Source organism: Aspergillus saccharolyticus, assembly GCF_003184585.1.
Source record: "Aspergillus saccharolyticus JOP 1030-1 unplaced genomic scaffold BP01scaffold_14, whole genome shotgun sequence".
Lineage (NCBI taxonomy): Eukaryota > Fungi > Ascomycota > Eurotiomycetes > Eurotiales > Aspergillaceae > Aspergillus > Aspergillus saccharolyticus.
The window spans coordinates 137,058-159,838 of NW_020290624.1; the positions used below are offsets into that span (position 1 = coordinate 137,058).

Below are 22,781 nucleotides of genomic sequence, written 5' to 3' on the forward strand. Positions count from 1 at the left end.
CTGCAAATCTCAGCCTTCCTGATTACCTACGTTCCTCCAAGGGGTGGGTGAATATCCTTGAATTCTTTTAGGTTATTCCTTTTAGTTTCTATTGTGGGATGGATTGATAATGTTACAGTTGGTCATGATAGAGTATGACCGCTAGTGGCTTCCTTCGCATCCTACAATGTGTGGTACGCTTTTGGCTCGTTCAGAAATCTTGGCGAATGGACAGAAGATGGGCGGAACTATTCCTAGAATGGAGCATGAGGCACCTACTGAGCGGAGGTAATTGATATAGATGGAATAAGTTACGCAAGTTGCATATTGAAAGTATTTTTATTGACGGACTCGGGGCTTTGAAAGGAGGGAACGAGCTCCAGTCATGAGGCAGGACTGGTGGGCTAAGGACTTTCGCAGTATCTGAAGCCCTTGCTCAGAGATAGTGACGTTGACTCGCATAGCTTTTACTTAATGGAAGTCCGCCGTAGCATGCAGTGCTGGCCTTGAGGAGGCCATATGATTTCGATAGTTTCTTGAACATTGATCATCACTCAAGCCTGCTGTCGCCAAACCTGGCCATTACACCTTGAACTGTCTTCGAATCGCCCGCGTGGGTGAAGGCAGCATGGAATCCAATGACAGGATGTCCTTGCTGATGGCTCTCATCACCCAGTCCACCCAGGACGACGAGGTTCCGTAGTGTCTCGCTCATGTGCTGGATAGACATGATTTCTACACCATTACTCCTCACTGGATTGTCATAGAGTCAGCAGCAACACCGATCCCGAGTACATTTGCCGGTTCTTGCATGCATAGGGCTATGCATAATAGAGTCCAGTATGGGTGACCATGTGAGTCAATACAGCTGAGGGCATAAGCCTTTTCTCCGTTCCCGCTGGAAATCCCGCCTATTCTATGTAGAAGTAAAGCTCTGAGTGACTCTCTCTTTCTCCTGTACATAGGCTTTGAGGAAAGGAGAGAAGGGAATGTCCTCTCGAACCCCGAAGTGTTGCTTGTCTGGCCATTGTGATGAGAACGATATAGTATATAATGCTGAATATAGACCCTAGACTTATGGTTACGTCATGGTCACATGGGCTTGTAGCTCAGTGGTAGAGCGCTCGCTTCGCATGCGAGAGGTCAGGGGTTCGATTCCCCCCAAGTCCATTTCTTTTTTTTCTTTTTCATTTATAATGTCTCGTGATCGATGCGCATGATGGGGGTAGATCATAGCCTTCTTTTCTTATTTGCCGTTGACCCTTTACCATCCAGATGCTCAAGGTTATTATCTCGAGGACAAGGACCTCTATAGCTTGGAAGCTGTACGGAGTAACTTAAAGTCTACCCACTATACCCAGATCGGTACCTGAGGTATCCACTCCGCCAGGCTTGTGTGGGGGCGTGGAGCTCCCATCTCCACCACCAACCCCAGACCATCCTCTCCATCAACTCCATCAGAAAAACAGTACTAATATGTATCGCATCGGAAAGCCGCAACATTGCGCTCTAAAATGCTACTTTTAGATCCCAAAAATGTGCACTCACCGTCGAGAGATTGCCCAAAAGACTTTACGAACGCTGGGTCATAAGCCCGCTACTAGCAGACACCTACAACAAAGCCGCGGTGGTGTAGTGGTATTAACATTGCAGAGCCCCCGACTTCGTGAGCGGGTGGAGTGCAGATTCTGGGTTCGAGTCCCAGTCGCGGCATATCTTTTTTCTCCTTTCTTTGCTCGCTCGAGGGGGCTGATGTCATGCTGATGGCTTCGATGATGCCATACTGGATGGTGTACTCTGTACTTGGTGTATGGGGAATGGCGGATGATCCGCGGCTCTAGGGGTATTGGGTCTACTGAGGGAGACTGTTTCTGCGGTGATCTTTCATTTTTCTTACCTTGGGGAAAGGCTTGGAGGTTCCGAATAGACAATGAGGTTAGGAGATGAGGGTGTATCGCAGTGTGAAGGCAGCGTGTTCGAACGAGATTGGGAGAATAGAATTGTAGGCGCAGTCTTTCGTAAGGAGCATAGATACCGTGCTACAGCTAAATGGGCAGGAAGTGATTAAGGACGATGTAAAAATTGCAGTCTGATGAGGGAAAGAACAACTCAGATCTGATATTAAGTGAAACAGCAGCAGATAAGATACCAGCGAAAGCTATTTGATGCTATGTAAGCTGGTATTTGCGACTGGCCTACACAGCTCGTTGACCGGATTCCAGTTGTGTATATCCATAGTCTATTCATCTTCCTCGATGCGGATTTGATGTGTTCTCTGCTGGCAATGAATAGGAGGAATCCAAAGCTACACCTTAGGAAAGAGAGGAATGGAGTGACGACCAGCAGAGAGAATTGAAAGAACGACAAACCGTGACTGCAAGGCTATTGATCTCTAGCTCATAGATCAGAGAGGAGAGCATTGTGATCATGATCAGATTACTTTGGGAAGTCTGGCAAACATCCATCATTTTGGTCATTTGCCTTACCAATCTTTCAAGTGAATTCGTACTTATGAAGAGGTGATATTTTACAGGTTATCAAGGGCTAAGACCTTACATATTACTTTACAACGCTTAGATTTTAAGCTCAGATACCTAAGTTTTCCGGAACGTGTCTATTCATGTCGTCGCGGAAGGACCTACGGTTGCCCACTAACAAAGTCCTACACTGAGACGTCGACATGCCAACATCCCATATTTTGGATAGTAAAGGAAAGCATTGGCTCGTTGCGCGTAGACAACACTATGGGTCAGAAATCTTTAACGACTCTGCAGACAAGCAAGGACTTGTTTTTATCTCGAAAAATCAAGGAGACATTCATTAGAAGTAGGATCAAACTGTAGAATGCGAAATTCAAGGGTCGGGCCGACGCCGAAAAGTAGAGCCAGTTTTGCGGTGTGGGGCAGCGGAATTGTCTGCCTGCTCCGCCTCGCCCCGTTTGTAAATCTTCTCAAACTTGATTGTTCAATCTCGTTTCCACACCCCAATAATCACGATGGGACTCCTCGATCTCTTTGGCAAAGCACAACCATCGCAGCCTGCAACAGTATCGACCGACACGATCATCCCACTTAGCTTCTGGGATGGCCGACCATATCAGAGCGGTATCTGCCTGGAGGTCACTTATCGGTTTGACGACGTGCTCGATGTGCAGAAACTGGATCAATCTCTGACACGCCTACTGCAATTGGGAGACTGGCACAAGCTCGGGGCACGTTTGCGACGGAATGTGAGTCTCATCCGACAGGAACACCACAGGAACATAGCTGAACCCCGTTCCAGTCTGCGGGGAAGCTTGAATATCATATTCCGCGGGAGTACACTGCCCAGCGACCAGGCTTCACCCTCACCTCCGAGGAGCATCCCATGAAAGCCTGCGAGCATCCCGTAGCATCGAGAATCCCCGCAGCCACAGATAACCCGCGCGTCCTCGGTACAGCCGACGAGATTCTCCCCATTTGTCGCCATCCGCAAGCGCCTCAAGGTCTGGATGATTTCATTTACACGGACCGACCCCAGCTCACGGTCCACGTCGTCTCGTTCACCGACACAACTATCTTGACAGTCACATTCCTCCACACCCTTATGGACGGAATGGGTATGGCCAGCTTCTTCACGGCCTGGACGGCTGTACTCCACGGCCAGGAAGACCAGGTGCCGACTTTCCTCGGCTTTGACACCACGCCAATGCACATCCTGAACAGCAATACTTCCGCAGAGCTGTTCGTGCACCAGGGGCTCTTACTTAGGGGGTTCCGCATGCTTCTCGGTATCATGTACTTCATGTGGGATTTATTTTGGCGCGGTCCGGAAGAGCAGCGCGTGTTATGCATCACCGGATCATTTGTTGACCAACTTCGAAACCAAGCGATCCGGGAACTCGCCACCACCACTACCGCAGACATTGCAAAGTCGTCCGATCCTCAAGCTCCGTTCATCAGTGAAAGCGATGTTCTCCTAGCATGGTGGACCCGGGTAGTGATCAAAGCACTGAACCCGGCCCCGAGCCGCTTACTCTGCCTAATGAATATCTTCGACTTCCGCTCCCTCATCCTCCCTCCGGAGCACACTGATCCTTCTTCAAATGATATCGCCGTCATCGGCAACGCCACATTCCCGGCCTACACATTCCTCCGCGTCGGCGAGATCCTGACGATGCCGATTAGCCGCCTGGCCGCGCAGATCCGCCAGTCGCTCGTCCGGCAGCGCACCCAGCCCCAAGTCGAGGCCCTGGCGGCGCTCATCCGGTCGACTACGGAAGCGAACGGCGTTGACGCGACGCTCTTCGGTGAAACCAATTCACTCCTCATGGCGTGTTCGAACTGGCACAAGGGCAGGCTCTTTGAGATCGACTTCTCGAAGGCAGTCACCTCGGTCGGCGAGCAAGAATATACGCGGACCAACCCTGTGGGACGACCGTCCTATCTGGTCGCGAATGCCAGTGTGAACGGACCCATGCCGACGAATCTTGGTCCCGTAATGGGCAAGGATGCGGGCGAGAATTGGTGGATGACGTGGAAGTTGCCTCGGTGGGCGTGGCCTATGGTTGAAGCGCAGGTCAATCAAGTGGGTGAGTCAATGATCCAGAGTGGAGTGAAGAGAGTACAGTAGCACTAGAGTTGTACCCAGTGTTGGTGATGGAGAGGCATACATGTCGTTACTTCCTTTCTTTGAGCTGCTCGCAACTGTATAGTTTGTAGACTCTGGGGGATGTCTGAGCAAGTGGTTCAATCCTACGCACGGCTTGATGGTGAAGTGGTCAGTGGTAAGTTTTGAATGAGCCCGGACTTCGCCGTACGTTTTCAGAGAACCCTCACTCAATACATACTCCTCGTGTTTGGGCCGGGCTTCAGGGTTTGGTTGAAAGAATCGACGTATCATCAACATCCAATCAGTTATCACGAGCACATGCTCCTCCTCGGGTTCAAAACCCTTTCCTCTATGTACTTACTTCATCCAGAAAATGTACAAGCTTCAAGTCAAGCATGAAGGGTATTCATAAACGATAACCCAAAGCCTCCTCGGGCCTCACCTGACACCTACAAAAGTGACTCCCAGCCTCCCTCGATGCCCTCTAGCCCGGCAACACCCTTTCCCCAAACCGGACGCAGATCCGGAGCAGCGGATGCTCGGTTCACGATCCAGTGCTTCCAGCGCTCGTTCAAGTGGTCGAACACGCTCTTGAGATCTCGCATACGTATCGCAGCTTCGAGGATGAGGGAGGTGTTGAGCTGAATGATGCCGAGCGGGCAGCGGTCTGACCCAGAGCCATCAGTTCTTCCGGTTCGTAGACCTTTTTCTCATAACCAACTCCGATTAGTTGTTTTCTTTTCGTTTCGTTTTCGGACAAGAGAAGGAAGGGTATCGGTATGTACCTTTTGCTGCAAGCCCACAGCAAGGATCACAAGCTTGGCAGCCTTCAAAGCTGGGGGTGCTCTGTATGAACCCCAACAGCTGCTCCATACCACCATCCCGACTGCCGAAGTCGACGAGTACGATCTTCGACGCTTGCTTGCCTTCACTCTTATCCTCTCTCCGATTAATGAGGTTTTAGTTCGCAACTAACCCTAACATCCTCTATCATTGGCTGAATGATGCGAAATTGGAAATTGGGTTCTCACTCTGGAGAAACTGGATGATGGCGTTTCTCCACACAACATACTTAGAACAGTTGTCCGGCCTTGGGAATAATGAGAATGATGTACCAACACGATCAAGCTAGTCGTGTTTTAGTTAGAGCTTAATATGCTTAATCCCTGTAATGACCCGCAGTACTCCGTAGGTGGGTCTCATTGAGATTCTCGGAAAATTACTTTTCTATTACAGCTGAACTGACTACACCCGTATCCTGAACAAGATTGTAAATAAGGGATGCCTTATGAACAATCAAGAAGGAAAGTTATAGGTCAAGAGGGGCTTGGAGTGAAGCCGTGATGACTGCCTGTTCCTATTAGGTTCGAATATGAGCATGTGGCTGTACAGTTGTAGAAATTCTTGATTATAAGAAACAATCAAATTCTGACCAATCAGCTATTTAACATATCCCTTTTTGAATAGCAATAGACCGCCCGCGGCATAGCATGGATCACATTCAAGACCAACTAGGCCTCTTCACCAAGAATAGCAGATGAGCTTCGTTCTTCTGATTTGTAGGATGAATCCACACAACTGAAGCTGTCGGCAGACGCTGGATCTCCAACCCCGTTATAGCGAGCAATAAGAGGATAGGGACAGAGTTTTCGACGTCTTTCAACACCATTCGTGGTCCATCTCGCATCTAAGGTCTCAAGGGACCACTCCATTTTCAACCCATGCCACTAATGCCTGGAATGCATCCGAGGAAACCGAGGCAACACCGGTTCCAGGGACACAGTGAGCTCCCCCGGGAACCAAAAATAGCCGATAGAAATCGTTGACTGCGGCTGAACCTCCCATGGCGTGCTCGACCTTTTGGCGATAATCGATGGTTCCCTGAGCGAAAATGACGTCATCTGCTAAGCCGTGCCAAGAGAGCATTTTGCCTCCCGCGGCGCGGAAGGCATATAAGTCTGCATTTCCAGTCCCGATTATCGTCTCATATTTGGCGACTGACTGCTGAAAAACTCTGCATATGAAGCGTAAGTCAGAGTGGACAGGTCGAATTTCGGGTCTTTCTTGAGGAAGTTCTGGATCCGGGATGCACCGATGGGCATTGGAATACCAATTGTTGCGCCATCCGGGCCTTCAGTTGTGATCGCAAGTCCATTAAAGACGTCCCGAGCAAAAGTTCGTGCCAAAGGAAGCTCCCATCAAGAGTACGAGGACCTTCGTAGATTTTCTTGACTACCTTGGCAGCAGTACTAGTAATAGTTTTATTCGCACCATTATCGCAGGAGACTGTCTTTCCAACCAAAGACAGTGAGTCAAATGTACAGCTCATGGGTTCGTCAATAACTCCGTCCTCAAGCCCATCCAGAAGATCACATTCCTAAACAGTGGCGTTGTAGAAGGCATCAAATTCGCATGGAATGTGAAATACGCTTCGTCGTTCATGACGAGCTGAGGCCAGTACTCTGCAGGGATAAAGTGTGCCCAGTTGATAGCAGGGCAGTTGGCTAGAATTCCGTCAAAATCTTCTGGGTGTCGTGGTGCTTCCATATAGCCTTGTCGGCCAGCGGTGGAACATCCATGCCAGTAGAATAAGTTGGTTTCTTCGCAAAGTATTGCTCAGTCATTGCTTTGCCAACCACCACCATGTCGTGCATAGAGCGAGATGCGAAGTTCAATAGCAAGCCTTCGGCCACCTCATTCTGAGAATTCAATGCCCAGCTCGACGCGTCAATAGGATTAAGTTCGTGTCCACCGTCAGTCCAGGCGGTTGAGTAGCCCTCAGAAACAGGGACGGCAGAATCCAAGCCATAACCGCCTTGATTGCCTGCGGAAAGGCCACTCCTCCTGTCGCTAGAAAGCGGCCATTCCAATCTTTAGCGTCGAGCGGCAACCAGACTTCAACTAGGACGGTGTCATTCTCTCCCGGGTGAGTCAGTGTAATGTTCACATTACAGTTATCGAGCGGGGGTAGGACATGCTCAGGCCAGTATAACCGATTAGTATCAACGGTCAGATTTCGAACCTCCACGCCAGATATTGAAAGGATTGAATCACCAATTCTCAAGTAGATGTCTACTTCGCCAGTGAAAAAGACCCCTACCTGCCTAAGGCCATGGACCATGTAGTCAAACAGCTGAGAGAGAAGTCCGATAAGTCACCGCCAAAGCTCTTCAATTTCCGACGACATGTCGGGCTAAGCACGATTGAGGGCATTGGGAGGGCAATGTTCTTCACCAAGACCATTCCTTCTTGGGTGGCTACAGACCTTCACCATGCAAGGGATGCCCCCGATGACCACAAAAAGGAAACGAAACCAGAATTGCGGTCGGTAGAAGCGTTCATTGAGGATATGAGTGTGAAGCTGAGCATGGTGATGATATCGCACGGTGGTGGTAGTATGAGCAGTACGAGGGCTCTTATAGTGACAATCGATTGCGGCAGGTCGGCCGACCTCGCCGCCTTCCGCCGGTGGAAATAATGATTTGGCACAGCTCCGGCAGATCACCCCGCTATCTTGTCAATGGCCTTTCTACAAGTGCTTCATTCAGCTTCACTACATACTCGGAAGCATTTCTACTTCTGTCGGTTGTCCTTCTTCCCTATCAAACCTCTTCGAGCTCCACTCCACACAATGCCCTTGACACGCTCCTCCGATCCTCTGGTGTGGATCGACTGCGAGGTTCGGGAACTTTTTTTGCAGGCTCTCCTGCGTCTGAAGCAACGAGTCTCCTCCACTGACGCTCCATGTTTCCTGATGGATGATTCTAGATGACCGGTCTAGACCCGGAAACCGATCAAATCCTCCAGATCTGTTGCTACATCACCGACGCCGACCTGAAGCTCCTTGAGCCGCAAGGATTTGAAACCGTCATCCACCAGCCTCCCGCGACGCTGGCGTCTATGAACCAGTGGTGTATCGATACACACGGTCGCACCGGACTGACCGCCGCAGTGCAGGCCTCGACTGTCAGCGCGGATTCGGCAGCAGCAGCATTGCTGGAGTACATTCAACGGTATGTGCCGCAGCCGCGGACGGGGTTATTGGCGGGCAACAGTGTGCATGCAGACAAGGCGTTCCTGGCTAAAGGGCCGTACCGGGCTGTGTTGGACTGGCTACATTATCGGATTGTGGATGTGAGTGTTGTGAAGGAGATGGCGCGTCGGTGGGGATCGGACGAATTGCTGGCACGGGTACCTGCAAAGAAGGAGGTGCATCTGGCTCGGGAGGACATTCTGGAAAGCATTGCAGAGATGCGCTTTTACCGGGAACAACTCTTTAGATAGATTTCGGTAGCTAGGTTGCTACTAGACAGCTACTAGACAGCTACTAAATAGCTACTAGCAAAAAGGGGGAGGTCTGTGTGTTGGTACCGGCGGGGAATGGGCTGAGCTGGCAATAATAATCGCTTCTATTTAGAGGAGCTTTTTTTAGGGGGAGGGGGAAGAGATTGTTTGCGACAATCATGAAGCTGTAGGGGCATTGGTTTGTAGGGAGGGAGGAGGGGTAGAAATGAGGGGAGCTGCATAGATGATGATGAGATGATGAGAGAGAAATGGCCACCACCATGACACACACACACACACACACACACACACAAACAATAACACAGTAGTATCAACACTATCAACCACCATCCATTTACACAGTATTTATCCACAAAACGTTGCTATCGGGATTGAGGTGGGTTTGTCTTGCATCAAAGCGGGACCAGCGACAGCCAGACCCAATCCCAATCGCGCCGCCCGCTCGCCCTGACCCTGCTTTCTCTACAACTTCCCTCAACTTATTTACTCCCCCCCTCCTTCCCCTCCTCGTCTTCCTTCTTTTTCCTCTTCTTCTCCTCCTCAATTACTCCTCCTTCCTCCTCAATCCTCATCTCTCTATTTTCTCTCCCTCTATTTCATTTGTCAGTCAGCTGTGTCTGTGTCTGTGTGGCAGCTCGTACCTGACCTTTGCTACTCCTATATTCCTCCCCACTTCATTACCCCTCCTCCACGTCATCATGTCTGTCCAGACCGTCTCCATTTCCCCCTTCTCCGACCAGAAGCCCGGAACGTATGTTTTGCCTCTGACTCCCCCTCCATTATCCAAAATCTAATTCTCTACAGTTCGGGTCTTCGTAAGAAGGTCAAGGTCTTCCAGCAGCCCCACTACTCCGAGTCCTTCATTGCCAGCATCATCCTCTCCATCCCTGAGGGCGCTAAGGATGCTTTCCTCGTCATTGGTGGCGATGGTCGTTACTACAACACCGAGGTCATCCAGAAGATCGCCAAGATCAGTGCTGCCTACGGTGTCAAGAAGCTGCTGGTCGGCCAGAACGGCATCCTCAGTACCCCCGCTGCTAGCAACCTCATTCGCAAGCGCCAAGCTACCGGTGGTATCCTGCTGACTGCCAGTCACAACCCTGGTGGTGAGTACCAATCCTGTTCTCATGCACCAACCACGACAATGTAATTAAAAATATCTGCCATTTAGGTCCCGAGAATGACTTCGGTATCAAGTACAACTTGACCAACGGAGCCCCCGCCCCCGAGTCCGTCACCAACAAGATCTACGAGACCTCCAAGACCCTCAACTCCTACAACTACCTTGACATCCCTGATGTCGACATCTCCTCCATTGGCAGCAAGACCTACGGTCCCCTTGAGGTCGAGGTCGTCCACTCTACCTCCGACTACGTCACCATGCTGAAGGAGATCTTCGACTTCGACCTCATCCGCGACTTCCTCAAGACCCACAAGGATTTCAAGGTCCTGTTCGATGGTATGCACGGTGTTACTGGACCCTACGGGGTGGATATCTTCGTCCACGAGCTGGGTCTGCCTGAGAGCAGCGCCATGAACTTCGAGCCCAAGACCGACTTCGGTGGTGGCCACCCCGACCCCAACCTGGTCTACGCCCACGAGCTTGTTGAGCGGGTCGACAAGGAGGGCATCCACTTCGGGGCTGCTAGCGACGGTGATGGTGACCGCAACATGATCTACGGTGCCAACACCTTCGTCTCCCCTGGTGACAGTCTGGCCATCATCGCCCACCACGCCAAGCTGATCCCCTACTTCCAGAAGCAAGGCGTGTACGGTCTTGCCCGCTCCATGCCCACCTCTGGTGCCGTCGACCGCGTGGCAGAAGCCCAGGGTCTCAAGAGCTACGAGGTGCCCACCGGCTGGAAGTTCTTCTGTAACCTGTTTGACAACAAGAAGATCTCCATTTGCGGTGAGGAGAGTTTCGGTACCGGCAGCAACCACATCCGTGAGAAGGACGGTCTGTGGGCCATAGTGGCCTGGCTCAACGTCATCGCTGGCGTCGCCAAGCAGAAGCCCAACGAGACCCCCAGCATCGCCTCCATCCAGAATGAGTTCTGGCAGACCTACGGCCGCACCTTCTTCACCCGCTACGACTACGAGAACGTCGACAGCGACGGTGCCAACCAGGTCATCGCCACCTTGGCCAAGTACGTCGACGACAAGAGCTTCGTCGGCTCGACCGTCGCTGGCCGCAAGGTCGCTGACGCTGGCAACTTCTCCTACACCGACCTTGACGGCAGCGTCTCCAAAAACCAGGGTCTGTACGTCAAGTTCGACGATGGCAGCCGCTTCGTTGTCCGTCTGTCCGGCACTGGCAGCAGCGGTGCTACCATCCGTCTGTACATTGAGAAGCACGAGAGCGACGCCAGCAAGTTCTCCCAGAAGACGGACGAGTACCTCAAGGACAACGTTGCTCTGGCACTTGACCTTTTGAAGTTCAAGGAGTTCATCGGCCGCGAGGAGCCCGACGTCCGGACCTAGAGCATTTGAAGTACATACATACCATCTGCCTAGTCTATATGAGTCTACGGAAATAAGCACGTTGTTAATAGCGATAGCAAAATAATATACCTGCGTACTGTGTAGTATTGTCATAAAATTTCTACCCATGATAATCAGACTATTAGAAAGGATACCTTGACCTGCAGGCGATTATGTTATAAGTCATAGCCCAAGTTCCCTCCTATGACGGCGGTGCACCACCACCTGGAGAGGCATGGAGCTCCAACTTGCCCTCCCACCAGTCCGTCCACCGCACCACCTTCTCCTCCCTCCGCGCCTCCTCCGCCGCGAACACCACGGCGTGGCTTCGCACTGCCTCCTCCAGCGTACAGCCAACAAATACCGCCTGCGCCTTCTCTGCTGCCCACCCGCCATTCACCACCGCGTCCACAGCCGCCACGAACCCGCGCGCCAGCCCATAATCCCCACCGCCGTGCGCCTTTTCTTCTTCCGGCGGCTGTTTGGGCACGTCGATGACGGTGGTCTCGCGCGTTGCGAACCGGTAGTACTCGATTCGCCGCCCGTCGTACGCGAGCTCGCCCTCCGTCCCGTACACGCGGCCGCGCCGCTCGCACTGTTTCTCGGTTGGGGCGATCATATGGAAGATTGCTGTTTTGGCTGATGCTGGTGCCGGTGCCGTTACCGTTATTGTCTTCCCTTGGAGCTGCTGCCCCTGTTGTAAAGTCTGATCCGACCAAGTAATCGTCACGACCTGATCATCACAGACATTGTTATCAGCTTCGTAAACGCAGTGACCGTACGACGGGGCTCCTCCGGGATTCGATCGGGAGAGGGGCCTCGAGGCGCGGAGTCGGGCGAGGAGGTGCGCGGATGCTGCTGCTATTGCTTTCGGAGAAGTTGATGTTGGTGGTGCCGGGCCTGTTGCTGTTCTTGCTGATGTGGCTGCTGCTGCTGCTGCTTCTCCTTTGGGAAGGTACGGCGCAACCACATCCTCGATATCCGGACACACGATGTTCACGGGCCAGTCCAAGTCGCCGCGGGCCACATGGCGCTCGTTGTAGATCTTGACGGCGCTGTACTTGCAGTCCGGTTCGGCGGGACAGTCGAGACAGTTGGTGGCGGTGCCGGCGGCAAGGGGTTTGCGGTGTGGATGGAATTGGGTGAGGGAGCCGGTGGAAGTGATGGTGCGGGGTGGGTGGTGGTGGTGGTGATGGTGGGTCGTTACAGAACCAGCAGTAGTAGCCGTAGCAGCATCAGGGAGGACAGGCGAGGAGAGCAACCACATAATAAAATCAATATCATGGCAGGATTTCGTCAAAAGCGAGCCATCCCCCTCGGGGGTCTCGCGGCGCCAATTCCCGCGGACATAGCTGTGGGCGAAGTGCCACCAGCCGACGGGTTCGCAGTGCTCCAAGGACACAATCTCGCCGATGACGCAGTCGCTACGCAGCAGACGCCGCAGGAGGATGTTGTGCGGGCTGTAGCGGAGGACGTGGCCGATGGAAAAGATGGAGGTGTTGGCGCTGGGCTGTAGGACGCGGTAGACGCCAAGGCAGTCGCCCAGAGAGAGGGCGAGGGGCTTCTCGCAGAGGATGTGCAGACGGAGGGGGGCGATAGCGTGGATGATCTCTGCGTGCGTCTCATCGAGCGTGCAGATGAAGACTCCGTCTACGCCTGCGGTTGTTGCTGCGGGTGCAGTTGGGATTGCTCTGGTAAGTGTGGGGGACGACTGGTTGCTCGGAGTGGTTGTGGAAGCAGACTGGCGACGACGGGTCTCCCAGGCCAGCCACTCACGCCAATCGGTGAACTCCTGCCCTTCTTGAGGACAGTTGGTGCCCCAAATGTAGTTGTGACCGAGCTGACGACGTTTGAAAGGATGGGGTTCGGCGACAGCATGGATGACCCCCACGGTGGAGGTCGTCACGGCCCGCGCATAGGCATTGCCCCGCGATCCCGCACCAATGATGAGGAATCTGAGCGGATGGGGTGAGTCACTGGGAAGACTGGTGGGTAAGAGCGAGGGAACAGGTTCCTTCATTTTGCTTGGGTAGAGTGGGTTTTAGTTCTAGGAGGAGAAGGGCGAGAGACGGTTGAATCTCCTATAAAATCCCCCGCATAGTCCGGGGTAGAGAAATGGAATACAACTGCGTGTCCATGCTGAGAATAGCTGACTGCTGGTTGGTCCACGACATCTTATGTCATCTGCCAGCAGAGCAGCGATCGACAGGGATTGTCATGTTTAGATAAGGTGATTTGTACTTTATTGTGTATGTAGTATGAGTTAGTACTGCTGACAGATGGTCCAGTCATTAAGATTAACAAGCGAACATACAAGGAGCCCCGATTGTTCGACTAGCAAAGCAAAAGAAATGAATTGGGGTATCCATATAAAAGAAAAACGAAACAGGCTAGCAAGTAATGGAGAATCAAGACGTGTCTCAAAACAGACCCAGCATTCCTCCGTCGCGGGCTCCGGCCTGACCAAACAACCCTTTCTTTCCTTGCCAGCCAGCCATCACCAATCCTCCAACTCTCACCCAAGTGCCAATACAGCTGCTCCAACTTATGTACAAAACTCAAATGCATATACGTGCTGGTTTTTGGGGGGCCGGGGGGAAAAGCCACCAAAAGGCCGCCTACCCATCTCAGACGAGCGTGACTTAGATACTCTCTGTGAACCGACTGCCTCGGCTACCATCGAAGCTGGGATGACTTCGACCTAACGCATCTGGCCGTTTGGGCATCGTCGGCGAAAGAGATCCGGATACCTGCACATGCACAGACGGGATCATACGCGGGGCGGAAGGTTCGTTGTGCAGACTAGCATTGGCCGACCCCGTCACGGGGGTTCGAGCGGGAGAGGGACGGAACTTGACCACTGGGGCAGGCTCATCAGCCTCTCGCGTGTAGCTGGTGTCTAGGGGCATGCCATATGGTGTAGTCAATGGCGGCTGTGAAGGAGGCGACCGTGGGATGACAGGGGATCCGGGTGCAGCATAGGTAGAGCTGGGCTCGGATGCCGTCGGCGAGGTCTGCTCAACACCCCCACCATATCCATCTCCGCCAGAATGCAACACAGAGGGGATCTTCCGGCCCGAGATCTTCTGAAAACCACGTTCGCTGCTATCGGAGCACACGGATTCCGTCGTCCGGGTGGTCATGTGCGATTGTCGCCACCGCTGCATGAAAGCTGGAGCAAAATACGAGGCGGTAAACAAGGGATCATTGCTGGATCGACGCGAAGTCATCTCCGCTGAGCGGGTAATGGATCCCTCAGTAGTAGCTGTACCAGTCATGTCCGCTGCAGGAAGAGCGTCACGTGTCTGAGGAAGAATAGCCCTCTTGCGCCGGCGCAGCAGGAGCCAAAGCAAGACGACGAATACCATGGCCCCCGCCACTCCGCCAACAACACCGCCAGCAATCTGACCTTTGGTTTGAGTGCTGAGACCGCCAGAGGCGGCCGCGGCGGTTGCCGATGGCGACTGTCCGGTAGCAGTGGCATCCGCCCCTCCTCCTACACCATTCGTGGCCGTCCCCCAGGCTCCAGCGTAAGAAGACGTATCGGACCACGAGGAAGATGTCGTCGCCGTTTCGAAGGAAACGTAAGATGTCGTCGCCGTTTCAGACGAAACGTAAGATGTCGTCGCCGTTTCAGACGAAACGTAAGATGTCGTCGTGCCAGACTGGTAACCATCAACATAGGACACTCCGGAAGTCGATGTGTTAACTGTTGTGCTAGTTGTGCTAGTACTCTGAGTCGAATTCGTGCTCGAGTCGGTGCCTGTGCTTGTCGGTCGAATAGGGGTCGAGGATGCCGGAGGATGGGCGGCGGTATTGCCAAAGAGAGGGGTTGATGTTTTGGACGAATTTAGGCTGGACGGAGAGACAGAAGCGGATGGATCAGTGGCCGTGGTCACAGTGGGAGTATCTGCGGTAGGCGAAGAATACGCTGGAGATGCGGTCGTTTGCTGGTTAACCAATGCCGAAGTTGGTGCCGTGACAGAACCCGACTTCGCCGATAAACCAGATGTCGTTGCCTGAGTGGACTCGTCAGATGTGGCGGAGGCGGTTTCTGTTGTGCTCAGCCCCGTCGTCTGCGAGCCGCTCTCCACCACGTTGACAACTGTTGCAACGACTGTCGTCTTATCGTCTGTGGATGTATTCGACTCCATGCGTTTCAGATGTATTACTGGCCCACTACCTTGTGAGTGCTGACTCTGAACTCCTTGATCAGTCACCAGCTCACGGTCCACCCCAGACACCACCGCCTCTTGCAATATCCTGATCGGCGAATCACTAGCAGCGGGAACCTGGTCCGCGCCACCAAGCCCGCCTTCTTCTGACTGGTAGCGTTTCCTCATCGACCTGTTAAATCGTGTATGCCCGTTTCCATGATGGGCCATTCTGCCGGAACCCCTTGTTGCGTGCCAATCCCACCAATTTTCTACCAAGATGAACCAGTGGAGTGTATCTTCCCTGCGACTCTGCCAGTAATAATGGAACAAGATAGCACACTATGACTACCGAGATGAGAAGTTAAGGATACGAAACGAGGGTGTCTGCCTGCAAAACCCGCGACTGCTCAGGGGAATGAGTGCAAAGGGCCAAAGCCGTTTCGAGAGTCGATTGCGGAAAAAAAAAGTCGAAAGAATGTATCGAAAGGAACAATTCGGCAAGGTGAAGCCGATATGGAAACGAAAGACACCAGAAGAGAGTGTGTGATATCGAACAACAAGAGAGCGACTGTCGAAGAATCTGATTGAGAATGCTGCTGACAAGAGATCTTCACGACCGATCAGCAGCTTCGGAGGTGGTTCGTGAATAACAATGAGTGGACGTCAGCCGGGACAAGCAGCCGACAAAACCTGGTCGAATAGGACAAGATGAAGAGAAAAGAAACCGAAAGGCATAGACGCAGACCAGTGTGAAAGGCTGACTTTGACGTCAGTATGTCGGTCCAATGCAGCTTCGCCAACTCGGAACCATTGGGCAGAGCAGTGAAGTTTCGCGAATAGGTGGAACAACATACCTGCAATATAATGAGAAAAGAAAAAGACAGCGAGGAAATACAATCGTGTCTTGAACCCAATCCTGTTCCGAGGTTGACCTGATCTTAGAATAACAACTTATTGAATGCGCTTCCCAGTCTGATCCATACTGGCCGAACAGCAGAGCAATGCTTGCGGGGGGGGTCGCGAAATTGACCGCCGGGCGACTTGTGAGGAAGGTCGAAGAAGGTGACAGGCGTTGACCGAGATCAAATGCGAGTAAATTGCTTTGAGCCCTCCCACCGGGCAGAGGATCCACGCTAAACCCAAGGTTCCGGACCTAGTCTGCCACCACGGATTCACGTCGGATAATCGCTTGTTCGCCCCGGGTTTGTGTCGTCTTCTCAGTTGCGTCAGCGGATAGGGCGGATACCTCCTGTGGGCTACAATGGAACTGCACTGGCCCCTTTAGTCTGCACTGCTTACAGTGCGGGCTTCCAGTACAGGTTGGGATAGCCCACCCAGACCCGGCAGCGGTTGTTTCCGTCGGCGAAACAAGAAAAGAAAAAAAAAAGGAACAAAACGAGTGGACGCACGCCTTAGATCGGGGGCAATGAGAGATCACGATTAGATAGGACTAAAGCGGTGAAAGGAAGAGAAACGAAAAGGAGAACTAAACAAAAATAGGAGGTGAATGAGGCTTGGGAAGATGATAGGAGAGGAGAGAAGAGAGAGGGGGAGGGGAGGGTAAGAAAGAGGAGGAGAAGGAAGAGAAGGAGGGGGAAAGAGAATAGTAACAGGCGGAAAAGGGAGTACGAAGTAGAAAGAAACCGGGACGGTAAACAACAGACAGCAAGACAGAGAGAAAGAGAGTCAACGACAATGAGACTAGAGTAGTCTCGAGAGGACCTCCCAGGAACCATGGAAGCCACTGAATGGGCAATAATGCTTACTCACTGATTCAACTCTCGCAATTCGCATCGATCAGGCCAGGCCTAAGAATAGGTCGGTCTTAGACCTGCAGCAGCGTCAACGTTAGTCGGAGTGGGTGCCGTACCGAAACCAAGCCAGTACGACTATGGGGCAATGAGACCACTAATTTGCTATACTGCCAATCATCGGGCCTGATGGAGAACTCGCAGATTGGACAATTACGTGGGAACGAGGGAAAAGGTAATCTGCCAGAAAGCGGGCGCAGATTGCCAGATATTGCTTCCATGTATCCACGGAGAAGAAAGTCCAGTCTGGGAGACCGTAGGATGAATCAAAGATCTGCCCACCCCCAAATGATCCGCATGCAGACAAGGTTGTAGCCGCAGCCCGTCCTCTGCTTGCCATAGTTACCACTCACTCTGCTTGCATTGCTCTACCTCCCTTGTTGGAGGTTCATGATTCAGAATGATTGAATTCCTCCCCAACTGGTTCATCAAATGAACAGTTCGACGGTTGCTTTTATTCCAGCTACATTGATGTACGTAAGAGGAGAGATATGACTCCCGGAAGTTCTGCCGTGCCGGCAGCTCCATGCTTGACCAAAAAGGGGGGATGCCAAGGCTGAGGTTAATAAAACGCCGGGCACTAAGTTTCATTAGACCGTTAAGAAAATGAGATGATAATTGAGAGGAATGGCAGACTGAATGTCCCATCATGATTGCACGGCCGGCCACCGTCACACTGATGATGCCATCCCATTCGAATAGTTACTGCCACAGTCATCCAATCGTGCATGCCGATTGCCGTTGATTGCGGATGCCGCACCTACACTAACCGAAGTAAAACAGCTACTAGTCAGTTGACGACTACTAAGGGAAGAAGATGGGTCGGGTTACAGCAGGGCAACACACGCTCACTCAGTCGCATCGACCGAGTTGATAAGGAGGCAGAATTTTCTCTGTTCCCTTGCTGTGGTGGAGGTTTTCGGTGTGCTTGGACTGCTCTGATAGTCCTTTGCACCTATACAAAGGACAATAGTGTTGTTCTGCTTTCCCCAGTCACTCTGAGCAACAGCAACAGCAACAGCCAACAGACATGACCATCCCACGTAAGAGAATGAATCCTCATCCGCCCCCCCTCCCCCTCCCCTCCCTCCCTCAAATGTCACCGTCGCGACTAGTTCGCAGTCAGTCCAACGACTCAACCTGGTCAAAGCAGTGAGCCGAAGGGCCCCCCCCCAGAACACGGTCGGGCCATATGCACCTCGATATTGTTCAGGCCTTCAGAGGTACTCCGAATAAGCATCTATTTGCTACAGACTGTACTAGCCACGACCAATAGTGTACTTGACTCGCTTTTCGAGGTCGACCAACCCATTAACAAATTCAAGTGCTAACTATCACGATCCCGCTTCCCTGGCGGGTGGACTTTCTCTTACCGTTACTCTCCCCCCTTTCCCCAGGTGTCTGAGATCCCCTTGCCCTCTCCGTGACATGAGTATCAGTGGACTCCATCCTACCTACGGAGTAGGTAATAGCACGATCCGGTCCTCCGTCGATGAGATCCTCTCAACGAGAAGTTTCAAATGATATGTTTCACTCCAGACGGGATGGTGGTTATGTCGATTGGGGCTTTACCGAGAATAACAACTAGTAGATTTCTACTTGAGATCGGTGTCGTTTCCAGCAAGGGGCATAGAGCACATGCATTCGACGCAGGTACCAGATTGAACCACTTATGTCTTGTAGGAACTGAGAAGACAGAAAGCCTTGATAGCCACTAGCTAGTCTGTCCCGGGTAAATGTAAACAAACATCTGCATCACGAAGAATGAGAATCACCCATACACTGACATCGTAACAGTGCATGGAGGCTTAACGAACGAGGAAGCTGTGCTTAGTGGTCCATTCGAGTTCAATCCCATTCATCCCTCATCAAACTCTATATGTTGTATCCTTCCATGATTCGGACAGACCTAATCGTGCAAGAAAACAAGCAACACCTCCATATCCAGCCTCTCCTCCCGGTGTGGGACCCCAGATCTGCACTAACTTACCCAGTCAGTTCTAGCCTCAGCAGCCCCCCTGTTTGAGCATGGCCGACGACCAACATTTCGAGCTTGCCGATGTCGAACATACACCGGCGCATGAGTCGGGGTTGATGATTGACTCGCAACAGGTTTCAGGAAAGAGGTATAATTCTGGGGTGCTTCGGAAAGGTAGAAACCGATACTAAAGACAGTGTCCTAAGTACCACCTTAATAATGCGGAACGGTACTATAGAGCATCGGACACAGATTGGTGTCGGGCAAGGACCTGAGCACTGAGTACAGTACTAGGTAGCCACAATACAATCCGAGCAAATTCCAGGAGACTTTCTGTCCAATCATAGACAGCATAATTGATTTGGTTAGTTATATGATGGCAATTTGTCATAGAATTGTAAACACAGAAGCATGTCTTACTGTACGGATTCTTTTCTGCCACCGCCCCCGACTCCCTCCCGCCTCCCTTAGGGACATGTATCCCCTGGCCGGGGCTCTGCTATTCGTCCGACAGTCTCTAGCGGAACTATAGAGACCGTCAACATGAGATGCCTACTGGACCTACTGAGCACAGCATACTCAATAAATACCGATACACCTTTTCATAAACAAGACAATTCGGCTCTATATCATCGACTTATCATGCGTCAACTCAAATACAGATGAAACAAATATCAATGCTTAGATCCTATAGACACCGGCCCTCTACGCTCCTCCACCAAAAGACAGGCAAGTCTACCAACATCCACCCCACCACCAACAACAACAACATCTTCAATCACCAACCCACGAAGCGCACCAAAACCACAAACCACCACAGAATCTTCCAACACGCCCTGCCCAAAACCCCAAGACACACGATCAACCACAAAATCTCTTTCAGACGGAGGTCTAGACTCAGACGGAAAGTCCCCAGACATACGTAATCCTCCTTCGCCGTGTATACACTCCGCGACTCATGATTCCGTGTCTCAAATCTCCACCTCCCCGAAAAGCATGAACTATTTATATCATCCACAATACGACGACGAACGACGGCTGCTGTCTACACATTACAGATCGTTTCTGATCTCGACCGAGGTTCCATGGGTCTTGTCTGCCTGTCAAATAATGACAGTTTCCTGTATGTGGTTGCCACAATCGGATACATGAGGCTCGGGCGCAACTGCAATTTGCCCTCTATAGACTCTTGAAGGGGGTTTCCGGGAGAGTCGCGCTAGTCGGTCCTGTTCAGGGTATTATATGCTATATAACTAGTAGACACTGAGTCACAACCGAACAAGCACGAGAAGTATTTGGTACTAGGCACTAGTTATGACGCACGGCTATGGTTGAGTTGAGGAATGTGTCAAACACATGCCCGTCCAGGATCAATAGCATGGAATGGGGAGAAGGGGAGGAAGGGGGTTCGAATCGCGCCGAAATGCCGAGGGTTAACAGCACAGAGGATCTACAATGCAGGATTCTAGAAGTTGGCAGCAGCAAGCCTCCGAATTGACGAAGCGAAGGGGTATCTTACGTAGCCCTCCTGGTGGGTAAAGGATATATTTAGTAAAATAAGTATCCCATGGTTGTCGACTTTGTTGTCTTCGAAAGAGCTTGAGTACTTGGACATATAATCGACGAGGCATGTAATAGGCGCACGAATATGAATGGCAAGTAATAAATAGCCATCGAGAAGATGCCACTCCCACATATAACGGTTAGCAAGACATACATGAGACATCAAGAGATATTTTTCTTAAAGGGTTGACAAGCTGGCTGCCTAGCTTTCCCTTATCGCGACTCGACTATACAAAGCTTTCTTCAGAAACCCCACTCCCATCGGCATCTCAAAAAACAAAACGCATGTGTTCCGTTCTTACACCCCTTTTCTGATCTTACGTATCGTCTCATCTCACCCCTCTCCAAATCAGGCATCATCTTGACCAACGGTCTAGGCAGAATACTAGGCAGAATATGTAGCAAAATGAACATCGAAAGAGAAGAGAAAAAGAAACATAATCAACGTCGTCAAACGACGACCGAACGCTTGCGCAGTGTGCTATGAAGGGGGTATTAATATTGAAGACCAACGTTATAAGGCGCTCAGAAGGTCTCCAGCTCGTCCGCGCCGGCCTCCGCCTCGGGGATCTCAAATCCCTCCTGCTGCACGTTAGCTACAGCTTTTCACCCGACATGCAATCGATACAGTCAAACATACCTCCGTCGAGTATAAGATACCCTGGATGTGCTTCACCAATGAGTCCTCGTCCTTCTCCAACTCAGGGTCCTGCTCAATCGCGCTCTGCAGCAGCAGCTCGATGTCCCGGAGCTTGGCGAAGTAGAAGTCCCGCTCCTTCTCCAACCCGGCGATGGCTTCCTTCTGGGTCGCAATCTCCTGCTGCAGAGCAGCGGTGTTGACCGAGACAGCCGCGGGAGCAGCCCGGGCCCGAGCAGCACCCACAGTCGGGGTCGTGCCACGGCGAGCGGTGGCAGCGCTGGAGCTAGTGCGAGAAGCAGGTCCGGAGGGAGGAGCACCAGAGCCCTTGCGACGGCCGACCGCATCGTAGTCACCGCCAGGGTAGTGCTGATCCCAGTATCTCTTGGTCCACTGGAGAAATTCCAGGTTGTCCTGCATGCGGCATTTGCTGAGCTGCTCGACGGGAATGGGCTTGTCGACTTGGTGCTTCGCGAAGACGTCTAGAAGACAACGGGACTCATGTTAATACGGCTATTTCGAGATTGAGCCTGAGGTCGATGGATCGCATACTCTGAAGGACCTTGAAGTTCTGGAGATAGGCATATTCGGAGTTCACGTTGAATTTGACGCGAGACATGGGGACATCCACTTTGTAAGACGCATCAGTGAGTTTTAGGGAAAAGGGGGGTATATAACTGTGCAGCACTCACTGAATATCGAGTCGAAGATTTGACACAGAGCGGCACTGCAAACCCAAGACATCGTCAGTACAGCCCGAGTCCTTTCGACATATTCACCTCCGTAGACCTGACCGCCGCTGCTTCGCCAGGAGAACATACCCAGTACCGCACTGCTCAATCTTAGTCATGTTCAACTGCAGCAGGTTGTTAAGCCATGCCAGCAACTCTTGTCTATTCATTTATCCCATCGATTAGTCCTTTGCCGTTCTCGTGTCTGATTGCTGATGCTGTCGCGCGTGCGGGTTCCAAACAGAATGCTCGACGAACCTTGATTCGCCCATGGTGGGGTATGTTCGAACGGGGCTTGGGGTTGAAGATGTCGTGGAGCCGGCAGGGAAGTGGCTGAAAACTGGAGAAACAACCGTAAGGAATTGGGGAATTGTTGGCAAGGAAGACCTGTCACCGACGATGTTCAAGTCTTGTTTTATTATGAAGAAAAACAAAGGCCAAGTAGAGTAGAGGGGGGAAGTGTTTTGTTGCTGTCGCCAAAACCCACGGAAGTGAGAAGCGCTAACCTGATTTGGTTCAATCTCAATCGCCGCCTCTCCGATACACTTG

At 51.9% G+C, this 22,781-nt stretch overlaps 7 protein-coding genes and 2 non-coding genes across 9 annotated transcripts; 5 read left to right on the forward strand and 4 right to left on the reverse strand.

The window, feature by feature from the left end:
• Positions 1-1,077: 1,077 nt before the first annotated feature.
• On the forward strand, positions 1,078-1,149 carry BP01DRAFT_t161. Its single transcript has one exon. It is a non-coding gene; the product is annotated as a tRNA-Ala (tRNA).
• Positions 1,150-1,600: 451 nt separating this feature from the next.
• Positions 1,601-1,692, forward strand: BP01DRAFT_t162. Its single transcript has one exon. It is a non-coding gene; the product is annotated as a tRNA-Thr (tRNA).
• Positions 1,693-2,927: 1,235 nt separating this feature from the next.
• Positions 2,928-4,875, forward strand: BP01DRAFT_318650 (uncharacterized protein). The gene is made up of 2 exons (XM_025572646.1): positions 2,928-3,208; positions 3,262-4,875. Exons 1-2 carry the CDS (start codon positions 2,975-2,977, stop codon positions 4,588-4,590), a joined length of 1,563 nt encoding a protein of 520 aa, XP_025431448.1. The 5' UTR covers positions 2,928-2,974; the 3' UTR covers positions 4,591-4,875.
• A 1,149-nt stretch (positions 4,876-6,024) lies between these two features.
• On the reverse strand, positions 6,025-7,690 carry BP01DRAFT_415726 (tannase and feruloyl esterase; the record flags this gene model as incomplete). The annotated part of the gene is made up of 7 exons (XM_025579157.1): positions 6,025-6,263; positions 6,298-6,583; positions 6,613-6,700; positions 6,778-6,946; positions 7,143-7,268; positions 7,382-7,546; positions 7,670-7,690. 7 exons carry the CDS (start codon positions 7,688-7,690, stop codon positions 6,081-6,083), a joined length of 1,038 nt encoding a protein of 345 aa, XP_025431449.1. The 3' UTR covers positions 6,025-6,080.
• Positions 7,691-8,076: 386 nt separating this feature from the next.
• On the forward strand, positions 8,077-9,001 carry BP01DRAFT_356513 (oligoribonuclease). Its single transcript, XM_025574975.1, has 2 exons — positions 8,077-8,248; positions 8,338-9,001. The coding sequence occupies exons 1-2, from the start codon at positions 8,201-8,203 to the stop codon at positions 8,851-8,853; spliced, it is 564 nt and encodes a 187-aa protein (XP_025431450.1). The 5' UTR covers positions 8,077-8,200; the 3' UTR covers positions 8,854-9,001.
• A 205-nt stretch (positions 9,002-9,206) lies between these two features.
• Positions 9,207-11,459, forward strand: pgmA (phosphoglucomutase PGM2). Its single transcript, XM_025574976.1, has 3 exons — positions 9,207-9,625; positions 9,679-9,980; positions 10,046-11,459. The coding sequence occupies exons 1-3, from the start codon at positions 9,573-9,575 to the stop codon at positions 11,353-11,355; spliced, it is 1,665 nt and encodes a 554-aa protein (XP_025431451.1). The 5' UTR covers positions 9,207-9,572; the 3' UTR covers positions 11,356-11,459.
• Positions 11,460-11,464: 5 nt separating this feature from the next.
• On the reverse strand, positions 11,465-13,444 carry BP01DRAFT_356516 (Gfo/Idh/MocA family protein). Its single transcript, XM_025574977.1, has one exon. It carries the CDS (start codon positions 13,373-13,375, stop codon positions 11,558-11,560), a length of 1,818 nt encoding a protein of 605 aa, XP_025431452.1. The 5' UTR covers positions 13,376-13,444; the 3' UTR covers positions 11,465-11,557.
• A 553-nt stretch (positions 13,445-13,997) lies between these two features.
• On the reverse strand, positions 13,998-15,740 carry BP01DRAFT_382494 (uncharacterized protein; the record flags this gene model as incomplete). Its single annotated transcript, XM_025577373.1, has 1 exon — positions 13,998-15,740. The coding sequence occupies one exon, from the start codon at positions 15,738-15,740 to the stop codon at positions 13,998-14,000; it is 1,743 nt and encodes a 580-aa protein (XP_025431453.1).
• A 5,310-nt stretch (positions 15,741-21,050) lies between these two features.
• eb1 (microtubule-binding protein BIM1) lies at positions 21,051-22,664 on the reverse strand. Its single transcript, XM_025574978.1, has 6 exons — positions 22,491-22,664; positions 22,323-22,394; positions 22,194-22,228; positions 22,054-22,131; positions 21,505-21,983; positions 21,051-21,446 (listed from the first exon to the last, which is right to left on the reverse strand). Exons 1-6 carry the CDS (start codon positions 22,502-22,504, stop codon positions 21,390-21,392), a joined length of 735 nt encoding a protein of 244 aa, XP_025431454.1. The 5' UTR covers positions 22,505-22,664; the 3' UTR covers positions 21,051-21,389.
• Positions 22,665-22,781: the final 117 nt, after the last annotated feature.

Coding starts and splice junctions, on each gene's coding strand:
- BP01DRAFT_356513 (XM_025574975.1), top strand. CDS start 8,201: ATGCCCTTGACACGCTCCTCCGATCCTCTGGTGTGGATCGACTGCGAG. Junction 8,249..8,337: donor TGGTGTGGATCGACTGCGAG/GTTCGGGAACTT, acceptor GGATGATTCTAG/ATGACCGGTCTAGACCCGGA.
- BP01DRAFT_318650 (XM_025572646.1), top strand. CDS start 2,975: ATGGGACTCCTCGATCTCTTTGGCAAAGCACAACCATCGCAGCCTGCA. Junction 3,209..3,261: donor GGGCACGTTTGCGACGGAAT/GTGAGTCTCATC, acceptor ACCCCGTTCCAG/TCTGCGGGGAAGCTTGAATA.
- pgmA (XM_025574976.1), top strand. CDS start 9,573: ATGTCTGTCCAGACCGTCTCCATTTCCCCCTTCTCCGACCAGAAGCCC. Junction 9,626..9,678: donor TCCGACCAGAAGCCCGGAAC/GTATGTTTTGCC, acceptor AATTCTCTACAG/TTCGGGTCTTCGTAAGAAGG. Junction 9,981..10,045: donor TGCCAGTCACAACCCTGGTG/GTGAGTACCAAT, acceptor TCTGCCATTTAG/GTCCCGAGAATGACTTCGGT.
- eb1 (XM_025574978.1), bottom strand. Junction 21,984..22,053: donor GAACTTCAAGGTCCTTCAGA/GTATGCGATCCA, acceptor GTTGTCTTCTAG/ACGTCTTCGCGAAGCACCAA. Junction 21,447..21,504: donor GTATCTTATACTCGACGGAG/GTATGTTTGACT, acceptor AACGTGCAGCAG/GAGGGATTTGAGATCCCCGA.
- BP01DRAFT_356516 (XM_025574977.1), bottom strand. CDS start 13,375: ATGAAGGAACCTGTTCCCTCGCTCTTACCCACCAGTCTTCCCAGTGAC.